The sequence below is a fragment of the Lottia gigantea genome (genome assembly GCF_000327385.1).
Source record: "Lottia gigantea unplaced genomic scaffold LOTGIsca_133, whole genome shotgun sequence".
Taxonomy (NCBI): domain Eukaryota; kingdom Metazoa; phylum Mollusca; class Gastropoda; family Lottiidae; genus Lottia; species Lottia gigantea.
The window spans coordinates 600,816-617,467 of record NW_008707481.1 but is presented as its reverse complement, the minus strand read 5'-3'; the positions used below and the strand labels follow the sequence as shown (position 1 = coordinate 617,467).

The 16,652-nt window shown below is 34.2% G+C and overlaps 2 protein-coding genes across 2 annotated transcripts; both read left to right on the top strand.

The window, feature by feature from the left end:
- Positions 1 to 233: 233 nt before the first annotated feature.
- Positions 234 to 2,102, top strand: LOTGIDRAFT_238171 (hypothetical protein; the record flags this gene model as incomplete). Its single annotated transcript, XM_009049317.1, has 3 exons — positions 234 to 238; positions 912 to 972; positions 1,161 to 2,102. 3 exons carry the CDS (start codon positions 234 to 236, stop codon positions 2,100 to 2,102), a joined length of 1,008 nt encoding a protein of 335 aa, XP_009047565.1.
- Positions 2,103 to 5,408: 3,306 nt separating this feature from the next.
- Positions 5,409 to 12,168, top strand: LOTGIDRAFT_200091 (hypothetical protein; the record flags this gene model as incomplete). Its single annotated transcript, XM_009049316.1, has 10 exons — positions 5,409 to 5,952; positions 8,474 to 8,615; positions 8,783 to 8,915; positions 9,268 to 9,418; positions 9,896 to 9,968; positions 10,228 to 10,404; positions 10,667 to 10,763; positions 11,201 to 11,276; positions 11,676 to 11,811; positions 12,085 to 12,168. Coding segments are annotated over exons 1-10 (1,254 nt in total), but the record flags the coding sequence as incomplete, so codon positions are not given.
- Between the last annotated feature and the right edge of the window lie 4,484 nt (positions 12,169 to 16,652).

Here is a 16,652-nt window from a genome sequence, read left to right as displayed (position 1 = left end):
GGTAATGTAGTCGGTCAAAGATCCTGTTAGGAGTATTAAAAGAAAAAATGTTTTATTTGATCAAAGACGAATAGCATTCTCTTTAAAAAAAATCGTTTTGCCCGATATCGCAGAGGTTATAATTCAGTCAAATAAAACATCCAAGAAGTAGCCTAATGTATGGTTCAGTTCTTGCTAAATAATACAAATCAATAATATTTGCACCTACACTATAATTAGCTATTTGTAGAAAAATGAGGTAAGTAAAACAGGCAATAAATGAGTTGTTTTCTTGTAAATCAACGAGTTTTTTGACATCTGTAAGCTATTTATAAACCTCCGTTCTATTTATAAAACTCTTGAGTAATGTGCCAAGTAATTCTTGTTGAGAGAATGGTGTTGATAATCATAGAATCCTATTAGAGTCGTTGCAGATCGTTGAATAAGTTAAAAGTTGGTGCTTCATAGATAGACTATACTAGGGATGGCTTGAGTCATTACCTTGTTGAGAGAGCGATTTGCAATCGATACGAACAAAACCTTTAATGATAATTATTATGATTATATTTCACATGACATTTGGATAAGATAATAAGGTTACATTATTAAGTACACTGAAGTGAGAGGAGTCTCCTCAATACTCCTTATTTAAAATATATATTTTTCTGATTAACGTAAACAAAACATACTGACCCTTACTAGACCACTACATGTTTTTAATGGTTTATAAGAGATACATTAAGAATAATTCATTTGGGACCTGTCCGAACCTTCTAAAGGTGAAAGCACGAGGTGAATTATTTTCCAGTTCACATCATAAATAGTTTCTCCAGACACTCGTTGATGCACGTAATATGGAAATGGGACATGGAAAAAGCGTCTAATCTTTTGTATAGGACAATAAAACTAAGCCTCGTGTGCCTTTTTTACAGATTTTTAAAGATCCTTCGACAGATGGAAATCGAAAAAGAGCAGGCTTATGCCTCTGTCCTGGTAAATTTCTCTCATTTAATCCTACATTGCGTTGTCTGTCTTCATTTGCCCACATGGTGCAGAAAAGTAGGACGCAAAACTCTATTCATTTAATATACGCATGTAGTGTATCTTGGTACATCAAATACTGCAACTAAATATGATCTTTAATATCATTGATTCTAAGTTTGGTCGTTATTTATTTTCAGATGTACATGGCTCTTGGTCCAACCAGAACTAAACAAGTGTACCAAGATGAAAACTATCAGAGGAATGAGGCAGTAGATAAAGATAACACAATGATAGCCCTGTTAGTAGTATGGAGTATTCTAATCATATTGTTCAACGTTATTCTCCTGGTATTAATCCCCTGCTACTGGAAACTACGGGCATCTGTTAAACACATGCTGATGTTCAGTGCCGCCATTGCTGACCTAGTTATGGGATTAGTTGTCTGCCCTTTGATTGCTGACCTCGGGGTCAACAGGAAGTTCCTTCACGGATGTTCTACACAAATGTCGCTCCAAGCGTTAAGTACGATAATTGTTCCCTCGGTAACGACCTGGGCTGTTTTATTAATCAACATCAACTATATTTTAAGAATAACTTCATATTATTATTGTGATCTCAGTCAAAAAATAGGAATGGCCATTTCAATCGCTGTTACACCATGGGTTCTAACAGTGGTTATTCTGGTACCACAGTTAGTCGCTGGAGTCGATGAACGAAAATGTACCCTCTACTTCCCGAGTGAGACGGCGAGAAAAGCAGTAATCGTCACTAGCTTTGTTCCTCAATGCATCGGGATATTCATTACGTTTCTGGTTGCGTTTGTAATGTACCTGATACGACGAGATGAGTTGGTTTTGGACGCTGCTGGAGAACGGTTGCAAGCACCGTCTGATATCTGTCTTGTTAGCTTTCTTACTCTGTCCATGTATTTACCGAAGGAATTGTTGCTGTTGAATCAGGGTTTTACCCAATGTACATCAGAAGTAGAATGTGACGCACTGCACTGGATTAGAATCTTGGGTACTTGGGAACTTCTTGGAAAATCATTTTTTGTTCCTTTAGCCTGGACTTTCTGTCACCAGCTACGCGAAGCAGTCAGATCTCTCTGGGAACAGGCTACATGGAACCAGAAATTCTAATGCTATTGACTGTTTACTTTTATTAATATGCAGGGGGATGAAGTATAGCAAGTCTGAAATTGGTTGGTAAGGTCATGGTTATTTTGAGAGACTGAAAGTGAGGGGTTCAGGAAATAAGGTTAAAGAGCATTATTTAACTTCCAAATAAATCAATTTGCAGGTAGCAATAGAATAACGATTTCTAACGCCTTCTTGAACCACCGGCAATTTAGAGCATCCTATATTCGACGAGTCCGGTTAACTGTGCTGTTTATGACACAACTTACAGGTTAAGCGTTTATTCTCTTTCTCTTTCTCTTTGTCATAAATGCATCCACTGAATTTAGTTTGGGTAGACCAGAATAAATATGGAAAGTGTCGCCTTTATAATTATTAACAGTGTTCTCTGTAATGAAATATAGCACATTTCTGGGATTTTGTTTCTCATATCTTTACCTATTTTAATTGATTAAATTGATATCGAGAACATAATCATAAGAATTGTATTATCATGTACTATGTAATATAAATCTTTCTTTTGTTTATTTGGTTATGTGTAATCACCTATTATTTATACAATGTATGTTTTCTTTCTCAGATACTATTTGTTTATCTTAATTAAATATTGTTTGATTATGGCTTTATCTTCAAGTACAGTTATATCTTACGAATTTATCCTAGCCTTAGGCATATCTTTGAATGTCTGTAGTCATATATGGGCACTCTGAATGAGACTCGGAGTGTTACAGGGCCGATGATTATTTGATTACCGCCACTCTCATACTTGGGATTATTCTTATTCATTCATGTAAAGAGTAATTAAGTTGGCCATATTCTTGTCATCCCGGATTAACTTCCATATTGAACACTAATATTACGCCTAAACGAAATGCAATAGGTTATGTATTGTAATCATCTGTTATAAATCTCATAGAATGGCGTTTTGATAATTTCAATACCATGATAGTCTTTTTTTGAGTTTTGTTCGTTACATTTCCTATTTTTTAACTCTTGTTCCTAGTTTCCCTATTATAACTTTTCAATATTTGCCATTTTAAAAGGGGTGTCCAATAAAATCACTTCGTGCATCCTACAATTTAACTGCTCAGATTGGTGCTCACAATACATCATGACACTAAAAATCTATAACCCCTGTTACCAACCTTTTATACTCTTCGTACCCAAGCAAGCTCTAAGTACCATTTCTCCTCCCAATTTGAACGAGATCAAAACAAAAATCTATGAATTATTGGCACTGCCACTTCCTCAATTGCATAAAAAAAAGATTTTTTGAGAATTTGGGGTGACGTTTAGAATAACATTTTTATTGTTGAAATCAGCTAGACTTTTGCGTCTATTTCGTTGGACAACCTTGATATGAGCATTAGTAACCATTAGTTTATAGTAATTAAAGTCATATTGTTTTTATTATATAAGTTTATTTAGTGTTTTTATATTATAACTATTTATTATTGCTGTTGTTTAGTTTATATTATCAGAATAAATTTATATCAATCACTGTTTTACGCCCTCGCTTCTCTGTCCCAGTCTTAACCTAACCCAGTCTTTACCTAACCCAGTCTTTACCTTTCCTTGTCTTTACCTGACCCAGTTTTCACCTAACCCAGTCTTTACCTAACCCAGTCTTTACCTAACCCAGTCTTATTCTGTGTTAATCGATACTATCTGCAACATCAACAAAGTGAAAACCAGTGAAAATATCTTAAGCACTCTCGCGAGTGGATCAATCGAATCAATGACCCAGAGACGAACCGAAATAGTTCCCTTTTTTAGAGATAATATCGTTTAAAATATTTACCCTACTTTATAAAAGTGCTACGGACTTTCTGCCTAGTTAAGCAATTATTTTGCCCCGTCGCTGTAAATAAGTGTTCTTCTACTTCTACACCGAAATCAATTTACTGCTCAATGATCTCTTCCAAAACAGTTTGTGTTCAGTTTAAATATGCCAGAAGTGTCAAACATGGTTGCATCTAAATAATTATGTTAATGTATAATAGATATAGATGTCGACCTTGACCCACGTTATTTTACTGTGAAATATACTCAATGAATGTACATGTATGTTATTTTATGTACTACAAGATTACCCACTACTAGTACCATAGATATAACTATACTATTTATTGGTATCTTATCATACAGTTCGTACTTCTGATAATAAAAACTTATCACAAACCAATTGCTACTACATTCACTGGCATTCAAATATATTATTTGCACACTCTTAATACAGAAAAGTACTTCTGTAGTTCTCCGTAACGTGGACAATCCATGTTAGATTTGTTTGTTGAAGATGGGTAGGTAGCTTGATGCTGAAAAGAACTACAAATTGACTTAAAATTAATACAGCTTGTGCTACATAGTTGTCCGACCGTTCATATTGGACAATAATATTTTGGGTATGGAATGTTTTTTTTCTAAAAAAAATAAATATGACTGTGAATGCAAAATCTAATAACTCTGCTCAAAAACATTGTTGAACAACAGTCGTAAACCAGGCATATACTATATCAACCAGTATATGATTTTACTCAAATACCTTCTTTAAACTATGATACAGACAATTTAAACACCAGCATACTGAGATAATAATTTATTGGCCATAGTTTATGTTTGAACTGATGACATTACATCATTGTGAACACGTTGAAGACTTTATTCTCCCAGATGTTTATACCAGCTCTGGTTGTCCAGATGTTAATACACGCCAGATTTCTGTGGAAGAACAGAACATGATGAGAAAACAATACTGCATGCCTATTGCGAAAGCCTGATCTCTTCTTTAACATAACTTGACAGACAAAATGTGATGATGTAATTCAACATTAAATCTAGTTGCTAAATTCAGCCTTGAGATCTGAGGTTCAATCCGGTGTGTTTCCCCTTTCTTGTTACGTATTGATTAGGCTGATAAATATTGGCCCAGGGAGTTGTATAATTGAATTAATATCCATCATCATGGAGGTCCTTGGTTCATTCTCAACAAAGTCTCACGATTTTCGACCAAGTTTCGCCATAAGTAACGCAGACCAGAGAAGCTCGCGTGGAAAATGAGTCAACTCGTTCATGTGAACAATAAATCGAACCCCGTATGCCAGAGTTTGTGCATGCAGTTAAACTTAATAACACATTGCATGGTGTTGCTTGTAGCTAACCTGAATAAGGCGTATAAAAGTAGGACGAAAATATATATGACGTCCAATTTATAATCTTTAGACAAAAATTAATATAACATTAAACAATAACAATCTCTAGCTGAGATAGGTATCACCAAAACTTGACTATATCATTATACATGTATTCAATGTTTACATGTCTACGGTTAACGACTCCGAATCAAATAAAGGACTCGAGTTTTTTACTGAAAGAGGATGAGGTGGCTTTTTATACATATTACTGGATATTCGGGTATTTATTAACGACTTTGTAGTCTCGAGTACACGTATATATAATGTTAATTCGATATATTTAGTATACGCCAGGTATATGACCAGTTTGAAATTCTCTGGCACATTCATAAGATAGCAAGCACATTATAAGTATACTATACACCAATATTTGTGTGTTTCAAGTGGATTTTACTGACAATTTATAAATGCTGACTATAGATTTTTAAATTTTCTTTATATTTGTGGTAATTGTCTGAGATAAAAAGAACTGGAATGGGTAAATTTATATCTGAAGATTTTTGTACTGGGAAAAGATTATTAATTGGTGGACTAATCGGAGTCGTAGTGCTCGCCGTAATTATTGGTGTTGCAGTCGGAGTGCCATTATCCAAGAGGGATACCAGTACTACTTTAGCCAGAGCAAAACGAGTTTTGGATGAGTATCCTCTGATTGACGGGTATGTTTGTAGTTTTGTCAAGTCATCGTATGTATTTATTTGGATATTTTTTCGCTGTCATCGTTTTTCTGACAAAACGTTTATTCTTAACAGCACATTATATTATTTCTTGGAAGAGAGGGGTTGATTCTTGCAGTTGGACAAGCCATGTGTGAAACGGGGGCTACTTTTGGAAATTCCACAAGGAGCTATCCGGTGGTCTCGATCGTAAAAGTATGATTTGAAATGAATGTTGAATTTGTGATTATTATACTTTAAAAGTAAAACGAATATGGTATCTCTATAGCTTTATTTTGCATATTTATGACGTCCGTTGTATGAGCTCTTTTATTTCCAGTCACGTCGGTATAATATTTAATGTGGTTATGATTGAAACCTTTTGACTATAAAATACTGACACCATTTTTGTTACAAAAATTACTCTGAAATATAGAAATTGTCAGGGTCACCAATGAAATCATTCACGATGGTTGTGAGCCATCATGTCTTCACATGCAAAATATCTACTGACATGTGGAAATCAAAAAGACTGTTCTAATGCTGCTGCCTGGGCAGTGCACACTGCATGTTGAGTCTTATCTTCATCAGCCCGAAATTGAAAGGAAATTATACAAAATGCTTTGGCTTGAGTTGCCGTTAAATATGCAAACATCCCTCTAAAGCAATGGTCTTTTCTTATTCACAAGCTGACAGAGACAATTAAAACCCTTCACATCCCTTAAAAAGCAATGGGCAGTCAGAACAATCATAATCCCCCCCCCCCCCCGCCCCTCTCCCAAGTTCCCAACCGGACTAGATATGGTTGTGGCTGTTACACGTCCTTCGTATTGAAAAACATGCACCAGAAAGCCTAAAACCATATAGATATCGAACAAAAGTTTGCCACACTCCCAATACTTCAGGTTAGGAACAGCATGATATATTGTTGAGAAAAACAGAGATATGTTAAATGAGTAATATTGTAATTATAAGATTCCACAATTTCAAAAATTACAAAAAAAACATACTTCGAGTGCTGAAAATTGCCACTGTCACAATAGATCGAACCGCTACCCGTATATACACTGATATGGGCTTTTATACGGTGAAATAGCATAGGCGGATTAATGGAACCCGGCACTGGTAGAACAAGTTTGTTATGGTTTAAATGAGATGGTATATTATGTCAATATTTACCAGTCCATTATTATATATATAATATTATTCAACATTTGTATTGATATATGTATAGAAATATAAGAAATATTAAAAGATAAAAAAAATACTGGTAGCGTTCATGTTGACGTCAGTTGGTTTCAAGGTATTCTCACTAAGTGTATTCATTGGGTTTACACCAACCTCTGTTAAATTAGGTTGTATTTTCATGACATTGATTTAATGGGTCAGTTCATATTAAGAAAGAGATTAGAGTCATCCGTCAGTTTAATGCATGAATAATACAACCTTGAATCAACAGGCAAAATACTATTTTGCTGATTTTCACGCACAAAAGTCCCAAGTAATATTTATGGTATCTGTTTTATATCTTATGTCTCTGATAAGGTGATATCTTTTTAAAATATATTGTTTTATTCACATAGTATATGCTAGGTACAATGTACATGTTTCGCCTAAATAGCCCCCTTTTTCAGTAAAGATTTAGTTTGTACAAAATATGATATTGTACAATAATTATTAATGAATCTTAAAGTTTAGTTCTTTATAAGCTTTATTTGACATGTAGCCACTTCAGTTAGTGTCTAACGACAGCCATCTGGAACTTTCGTCAAATTAATCTTTTTGGTCTAACCTGATAAACACAGCGTCACAAAATGTCAGCGTTTGAGAAGGTAGACATTTGATTGGTTAAAGCAGGAGTCATCGAGTTAGATCATAAGGTTAATTTGATGAACGCCCTGTCGTTAGAACCCAACTGAAGTGGCTATATTAATAAAAATAACCTTCCTCCCTCCAAAACGTGTAAATTGCTCAATTAGTAGCCAAATGGAACGTCGGTCTTTGATTCCATCGGCAAGATTACCCCCATTTAGGTTCCTTTTTAGGAGACATTCTAAACGAGGTTAGGTATAAATTTAAAACCTTTTTCAGTTGCAACCCATTACAACTTATATTATATTATAGTATGTCAATAAGTTTTTTGTGACGCACATTAAAATTTTGATCTTTTGATAACTTCATATATAGTTTGATAATGTTTATATTATGAACAAGCTGCCCAATGAGTACTATTGGAACTGTTGTCAAATGCCGGAATATCCCTTCCAGATGGACAGAAATAGGGGGTGTGCTTAGTTTATTCGGATGGAACCAGGGGTGCACTAAACAGCCCCTCAGACCAGTGGGTTTCTTCACCGAAATGTCTAATTACCGATAGAATACTAATTCAAAACCAACCCATGAGAGTTGCCCTCACTCTTCCTATACTTGTTTTCTCATAGATGAAACTATAAAGCGACACTTAGCGTGCATCAGATTGTATAATTTACAAAACCATTTACTTTGTGTATTTTATTGCTTACAGGCATAATGATTTAGCATGGCAGTACAGAAATCAGGCTAATAATAGTGTAAACAGTATCAATTTAGACCAATCATTACAAGGCATCTGGACACCTACACATACCGATATACCCAGAATAAAGGCGGGTAAACTAAAAGCTCAGGTTTGTGTTTCGTTATGAAATACCAATATGTCTATAGCTGGGTGGTATTATAAACCTAACAGGTAATAGACCAATCGGAAATAACGACAGTTTAGTTTATAAATACGAGTATCTATCAAACCATTAGTGTTAAAGACGTGGCATTTTCTTATTACATTTTATTTTAGTTCTGGGCACTGTATGTACCATGTTCATCTCAATATAAAGATTCAGTTCGGATATCCCTGGATCAGATGGACACTATCAAGAGATTTAATGCAAAGTATCCAAATGAATTTAGATTTGTCACATCCGCGCAAGGTGAGTACTGTCTGAATATAACATTTGTTATTTCTGATTTGTTGTTAGAAAGAGTTCGTACATATTCCAGATTAATCATGCATATCAATATTTTGTAAGGATCAAATGGGATTAGAAAAATCCAAATTTCGACTAAAGTCGACTAGTTTGTCAATCAGCACAACTTTCAAATTCCATATCATTTGATACAGCGAAAGAATTGCTTCACTAAACGGGATTGATAAAAGTTGATACTATGATGTAAAAATGTACAGCGAGATGCATATTCATGTTTACTTATATAATTTATTTATTTATTCAAATCTATTCAAGTTTAGTTGTCACATTTAACCTTGTTTTGGCTTTCTTCCAGGAATACTTGACGCGTTCGATGCCGGTAAGTTTGCCAGTTTGGTTGGTTTAGAAGGTGGACATTCCATACAGAGTAGTTTAGGGAATTTGAGAATGTTTTATGATCTGGGAGTGAGATATATGACTGTAACTCACAGCTGTAACACACCCTGGTAAATATTCAATTTATTGAAACCCCGGACCGTGAAAGAAGGGTCGAAATATCTTGGTTACCTTGCATATACTTTCACGATCGTTCGTAGCGAGAAGATTGTCGACGATTTTCCCTTAAAGAACACACCATAACTCATTTTTCGGCTATAAATCATCGGGCATTTCAATTCATAGGAGTTTTGAAGATTTGTGTGAAAATGATGGAATAAAGACACACATAAACCGCTTGACATGATTGCAGAGTAATTATTAGAGTCCAGGTTGATTTTACAAACCAAAACATCACATTTTACTGCGGAGTTAATTGGATTATAATATAGAACAACGCATTTTTCATTGGCACTTTTTTTTTATTACGTGACAGAACGGAATCCAAAGGAAGAGATTGAGAATATCTTCCCACAGCATTTGTAGAATGAAGATATTGATGTAGATCTATTTTAAATTAAATTCTGATAATAATCAACTATTTTCAGGGCCGATAACTGGAAAATTGATGAAGACAATAACACTGATACCTCAGTTAATGGTTTGACAGATTTTGGAAAGGTGATTTCTTTAGATTCATTCTATTTTTTCAGGGGTTTATAACTACTATTGAATCAGTAACGCTTTCAGAAACCAATTAACTTGAATGTTATTTGTAAAAATAAATCATGATCTGGTCAACTGTCCTTTTTGAAATTACTGGAACCACTGACTTCGGAAGGAAAAAGAGATGTTTTGTGATTTTTCTCGTGATTTTCAATACTTACCAAGATTATAATGAAGCACTATTTTGGTATAGATTTTAATCGTTATTTTTCAGACGGTTATAAAAGAGATGAATAGGTTGGGAATGTTGGTAGATTTATCACATGTCTCTCGGAAAACCATGTTAGATGCTTTAGAAGTGACCAAAGCTCCAATTATATTCAGTCATTCATCAGCTTATGAGAAATGTAATCATAACAGAAACGTTCGAAATGATGTTCTGGAGAAAACAGTGAGTGGTTATAAGCTATGATTATCTTAGTCTCCATATACTCTCAACTAACAAAGACACGTAATCTGTTACTTAGTCTAGCTTTATCAATTTTGACCGTTTACGATATATGTACAATATTTATTTAATGCATGTCCACTTTCCACTCGGACAATGTCTAAGATGACTGTGAACCAATGAAGGGTTTAATAACAACTACTTTAATATAAAGAATCTACAAGAATTGGAATTGTCTTTGAAAGTGTAATCCATCTTTTTATAGAAAGAAAATAAAGGTGTTGTAATGGTGAATTTTTATAGTGACTATATAAATTGTACTCCAAACTTGCAACCGAAAGCAACTTTATCTCAAGTCGCAGGTAGGTGACTATTTGCAAGTCCGACAAGTCGTACATGTCGTGTCACAAGAGGATATTTACTGCATGTTTATCTAAGAACTTGTTGCCTCAATCATGTTTTTGTCGCACTTTTAAAATTCATATTCGGGTTGAAATAACCACAAATTTTAAAAGAAAATTTCCTATTAAAATCTGGTCCTGGATTAGATTGTAAATATGCAATTTTACAAGCGGCGGCGTAGCGAGGATTTTATTGACGGGGGTTTGAGGCAGAGTACTTGTGTGAATTTTAGAGGCCACTAGTCATGGTTGGGAGTCTCCATGGAAACTGTTTTAAGCCGGAGAATGCATCTAACTTTGGGAATCCAAACATTACCGCTTAAATACGCCATTGAAATGTTTGTAACATATTGATATACATGTACACCGTTTTATAATCAACATTATTGTATTTTCAGATCATATAGATTATATTAAGACTCTGATTGGTGTAGACTATGTTGGTATAGGTGCTGATTATGACGGAGTGGAACGGTATAAATCTATTTATTCAAATTGTCTGACTATCGCAAATTGAACATAAGAAACATTGAAATCATTGAATCTTGGTACCACAAAGAAATTCCTGGATAGTCTTCTTATTCTGGTGTTCTGATTCAAATAGTACTTTTGTGGTTTTCATTTGGTTTTCTTGTGTCAATCATGTAAGACGGGTTTGACAAAACGATTGTTGTTCGGATGAACAAGTTTCAAGGTTTCAGATCTGCATGTTAAGGTTCTTCGACTGTTGCATCGTCATCGATTGTATCGATTGTACGCAAAATTTTCCCTGATCATGTTAGTTGAAATGTTTAAAATCGAGTACATGGAGAATATTGTACAGACCAAATCATTCGATGCCAATTCGATGTTAAAATAACACTCTATCAACAGAGTACCCGAGGGTTTAGAAGATGTCTCTACATACCCAGCTTTGTTCGCCGAACTACTGAATAGAGGTTGGACAGAACCAGATCTGAAAAAGTTAGCTGGTGAAAATTTAATCCGAGTCTTTAAAAGAACGGAAGAGGTATGTCGTTTCATATTTTCTGTATCAACTTAGTAATTTAGTAATTTACTTGATTCATCGGAAAAAAGATCTAGAAAAATAATTGACAAGACTTCACTTATTTTAGTTTTCTGATGATTTTTTGAATTCACACCCATCACAAAAATAATCTTAAATGAATAGATACGAACGGAACGTCATTCTGTGTACAATGAAGGAAATCACAATAATAATCATAGTGGATACAAAATCTTAATGGAATTAAAAGTCCGAAGCTATATTGTTGTGTTTTAGGTACGAGATGAAATGAGTAATACGCCACCATTTGAAGATCATCTACCCGTACCAGAACAAGTTGATCATGCTTGTAAAACAAGTGATTTATAGACATATTATAACACTATATATATAAACAAGCGTGTACAATCTGATTAGAATGTAAATCTGAATGTTTTCCTTGAGTTTTTTCAGCAGGTCTGTACACTCGTCATATATGATCTGATGATATTCTTCTTAAATTCGAGTTCTGTTAAATTTAGACCCAATCACATAAACAGTTATTGTTTATTTTTTATTAATTTTTTTTTTATGAAAAACACAATTAAAAGTGGACTGAAAATACAGGCCAATGTTTAACAATGGACATCTAAGAATTTCCCACAAAAAAAAGAACAGATTAATTTGGAACAATGTATTTGATTAGTTTAAATATAAAATGATCCAGAACATAAGACGCTAACAATTTCGTCAGATCGTGAATGACAGTTGGAGCAGAAAAACAACGAAACGAAATTCTAGATTTGTAATTTGACTTTGATTGTAGTTTTACATATTTAACTCATTGTAAGTTTGATTTAAATTATGAACAAAATTAAAGATATTAAATAGTGAGTTCTAGGACTAGGTGACGTCTCAGATTAGTGAAATTAGACTTTTTGAGTTCTTTTAAGACTTTTTCTCTATTTTATGCAAATTTGTCGTTTTGTACACCTTATGCCAAAAACATTGAATATTTCCGATATTCGATCTAGCTGCTTTTATCCATGCAGAATAGTTACTAAACGATCTTGCGTACCTTATAACATTGTATACAACGATGTTGTGTAGCTTAAATCTCTATCAAAGCATAATTAAGAAAAAAATGTGGAAAATGCACTTTTTCATCATTTCATATTGTAATCACTAATGTATAATATAATAATAAATCATAATATTGTTGTTAGTTTGAATAAAGTAAACTGACAGGCAAAAGAAAGTTTTCACCGACTTCATTTGGCCACACACCAAAGACAAAGGCAAATGTGAGATATATGATGATTGATTTATAAACAGAAATCAATTTCCTTAAATTAGAATGAAAATTCATTGTAATACCGATATTCAATTCTCCGCAATACACAAAGGAAGAGTCAAGGGGTCAAAATTAAAAATTACACAAACCAGAGTTCATTGCAAAAGTGCATAAAGAGATTATTCCATTAGTCAGGCAAAACGTCATCAATAACGTCGTCAGGCGGCGGATAACGTCAACAGGAATCCTGTTCCACCCCATACCATGACGCCTCCACCTCCAAACGGGTGAACTTCTGTGATGCAGTTTGGCGCCAGTCGCGCTCTCCTTCGTCGAAAAACTCGAACCCTGCCATCGTTCCTGAACAGACAGAATCGACTTTCATCCGTTAAGAGCACCCTCGCCCAATCACGTCGCTGCCACCGGCGTACAGTTCGTGCCCATTGTAGTCTGCGTTGACGGGTCAACGCCATTCCACGGAAGGGTCGATAGGCTCGTATACCACCTGAACGAAGTCTTCGAAGGACTGTTCGGCTGCCGTCGACGCCGCCGTCACCCATCTGAAGATGAATCCTCCGGATGTAGCGGTCGTCGGTCGGTGTTGTCACCCTCGGTCTTCAGATCTTTGTCAGTCTTGGATCTGTCCTGTCTGTTGGAGCCGGATTATCAAATTGCTGATGGTGGTCTGGGAGCAGTTGAAGGTTCTAGCTTTCTGTCGTTGAGAAGCCCTCATATTGGCCATACCGCTCTATCTCGTTGTGCTTGTGCAAGTCTTAGCATACTTTTGGTGGTTTTTCTCTTACTGAATGCCTGTTCTGTCCAATTTCGGTATTTATACGCAAAATCGCGTTTTGCACGTTTTTATGCATGCACGATTTGGAGAGTTGCGTTCGATTATCTGCATTGTGGTCATGATAACGTTGCATTCAGGCAAATGTTTGCTGCTGGGGTTCAAACCTGTACCAGCTTTTTTGCTTTTTATACAACGATTTTTAAAGAGAAAACTTTCTTTTGCTTGTCAGTTTATTTTCTCACTCTATTGTATTCACAGTCAGAAGTCAATACACAGAAATCAACTACCCGAACGATTGATAATTCGTGTTATTTGCAGAAAAAGTTAGTCATTCAAAACAGACAGTACAAGTTGTTGTCCTGCTAAGCCCTGGTTCCCAACCTTGGGTGTTTCCACCCCCGGGGGTGTGGCCAACTGGTGTAGGAGAAGAATTTATTTTGAGTTGGAATAAAACCTCACATCACATGCTGCAAATGTGGATGAAACAAATTTTTTCGGTATGAAAGGTCCACGTGATTGCTCCAGGGGTGTGATAGGCTGAAATAGGTTGGAAACTACTGCGCTAAACTGATAACTTGACAAGATCTCGGCTAATGTAACCGACACGCGTTTCAGATATTAAATCCTCACCAAGGTTGCAGCTTTGAAAATCGGTGTACTTTCCGATATCAAATTTTGAGAGCTATGTCAGAGGTGTTATCTACGTTGCAATTAATGCGACGACAGACCACAAGCAAATATAATTAAACATCGCTTATTAGAGTTCTTTCCCTTTGACCAGCAATTCGCCATTTGTTTGATATACGTTAACTGATAGCCTTATGAAATGGTAGACATGGAGTCTTAGCACTACTTTTCTATGCTTGCTTTTACCAAAACAGGCAAAGCAATGTAATGTACAATGAGGGAAATTTATATATCCGGAGGGGCAATGGGGTATGGTCTTATTTGTTACGTGGGCAGTACAGTATTCATATAAACTGAACATCATTTATTAACCAAGGCAAAACTAGACCAAAATCTGAACCAATGTGGCAATATGTGTAAGAGATTAAATTTCAAGTCAACGCCTTTATTGAATAAACTAACAATGTTTTATTAAAGTGTAACATGTGTAAACAAATATTATAAAATACATTTTGAATCTAGTGTAATACTCATTCTAGGCAAGTTGGTGTCAACATCAAAATTCATCAAAAATACATCAAAATCAGCAGTTTATGTTTCAGCTTTTTCATAAATATATCATATTAAATTCAAATTAACAATTTCTTTATAACAGAGCAAACATATTAATGAACTTCAAAAACCAATTAGTTAGAGAAACCTACACTGTATGTCTCTTTAAATTCATAAATTGAATGGATGGACTTTTACGTCCTACTGTTCATATTCCATTGAAAGTACCTGTAATTCCCTTAATAAAGATTTGAATTTATTGATAAAATTTGGAGCAATAAAATAACAAAGAATTTCTATGAAAAGAATGTTTGTTATCAAGTGCAAACAATAACAATCTATTGCAAAAACATTTTTATCAATAACAGCAACGAATGCTATATATAACAAACATTTTTATCAATAACAGCAACGAATGCTATATATAACAAACATTTTTATCAATAACAGCAACGAATGCTATATATAACAAACATTTTTATCAATAACAGCAAAGATTGCTATATATAACAAACATTTTTATCAATAACAAACAATTACTATTAATGACCAAACAATGACTATCAATTGAAATAATTACTTATTGTACAGTTATATTTATGGAATGTGTATTGAAATTGCACAATGGTAAACTCAAACTACAATGAATCTTAAAAATTGCAAAATCACATTACATTCAACTTTCAACATAGAACTTTAAATATTGCATATTGATATACTAAATGATTATATTTGTACAATTTAAATCAATTATTCAAGCAACACAATTGTGTCCTGTACTTCTTAACTTAATCAAGGCTGCCACAGAGTGTCTGGTACAACACAGCACCACTTGATTGGCAGTGCAAATCATGTACAAATGGTACACACTTGTGACTACCATAGTTCACAAATATTTGAAGAACAGTGAATTGTATCTGACACAGCTCTAAGCTCTACAGATTATATTTCATTAAATATAAACTTTTAAATAATTATAAATATAATAAAGGTGATAAAATATAAGATTATAAGTTATATTGATTTGGTATGTTTATTTCATTATGCCCTGCCAGAAAACAGTTTCACATTAAATAAGTATGTTAGTTTTAAACAACTTACAGAGATCGACTCAAAATCAATTCTGATATGTACCCAGTAAAATCACAAACAGGAACAAAATGTATTTAATTATGTACAAGTACCACCCATATAGAAAGATTTATATAAATATGGTACTACTAAATTTTTCAAGTATACATGACAAAAAGAACTAAATTGTCTTGTGTGAATCTATGATTACCCTTTTAAATAAAACTGACTAGATTTTAATGAAGGTATATCATTATTTAGTCACTCTGTATTCAATCTATATAAAATTCACCTCTAACATCTAAGAATGCTGATCAATATTATTAAATAACCTGCAACAGACTGTAAAATATACAATATATACGTAATATGGGACTAAAAACTAGAATTAAACTGACTAAGATAAACACTGACTTGACTGAAACACTACACATTACACAATATAGATATATTTTATGAAAAGAGGTACTGTATTCTATTAGTAGCAAGAATGGTCAAATATATTAACAGCATCAGCCATATTCCTCA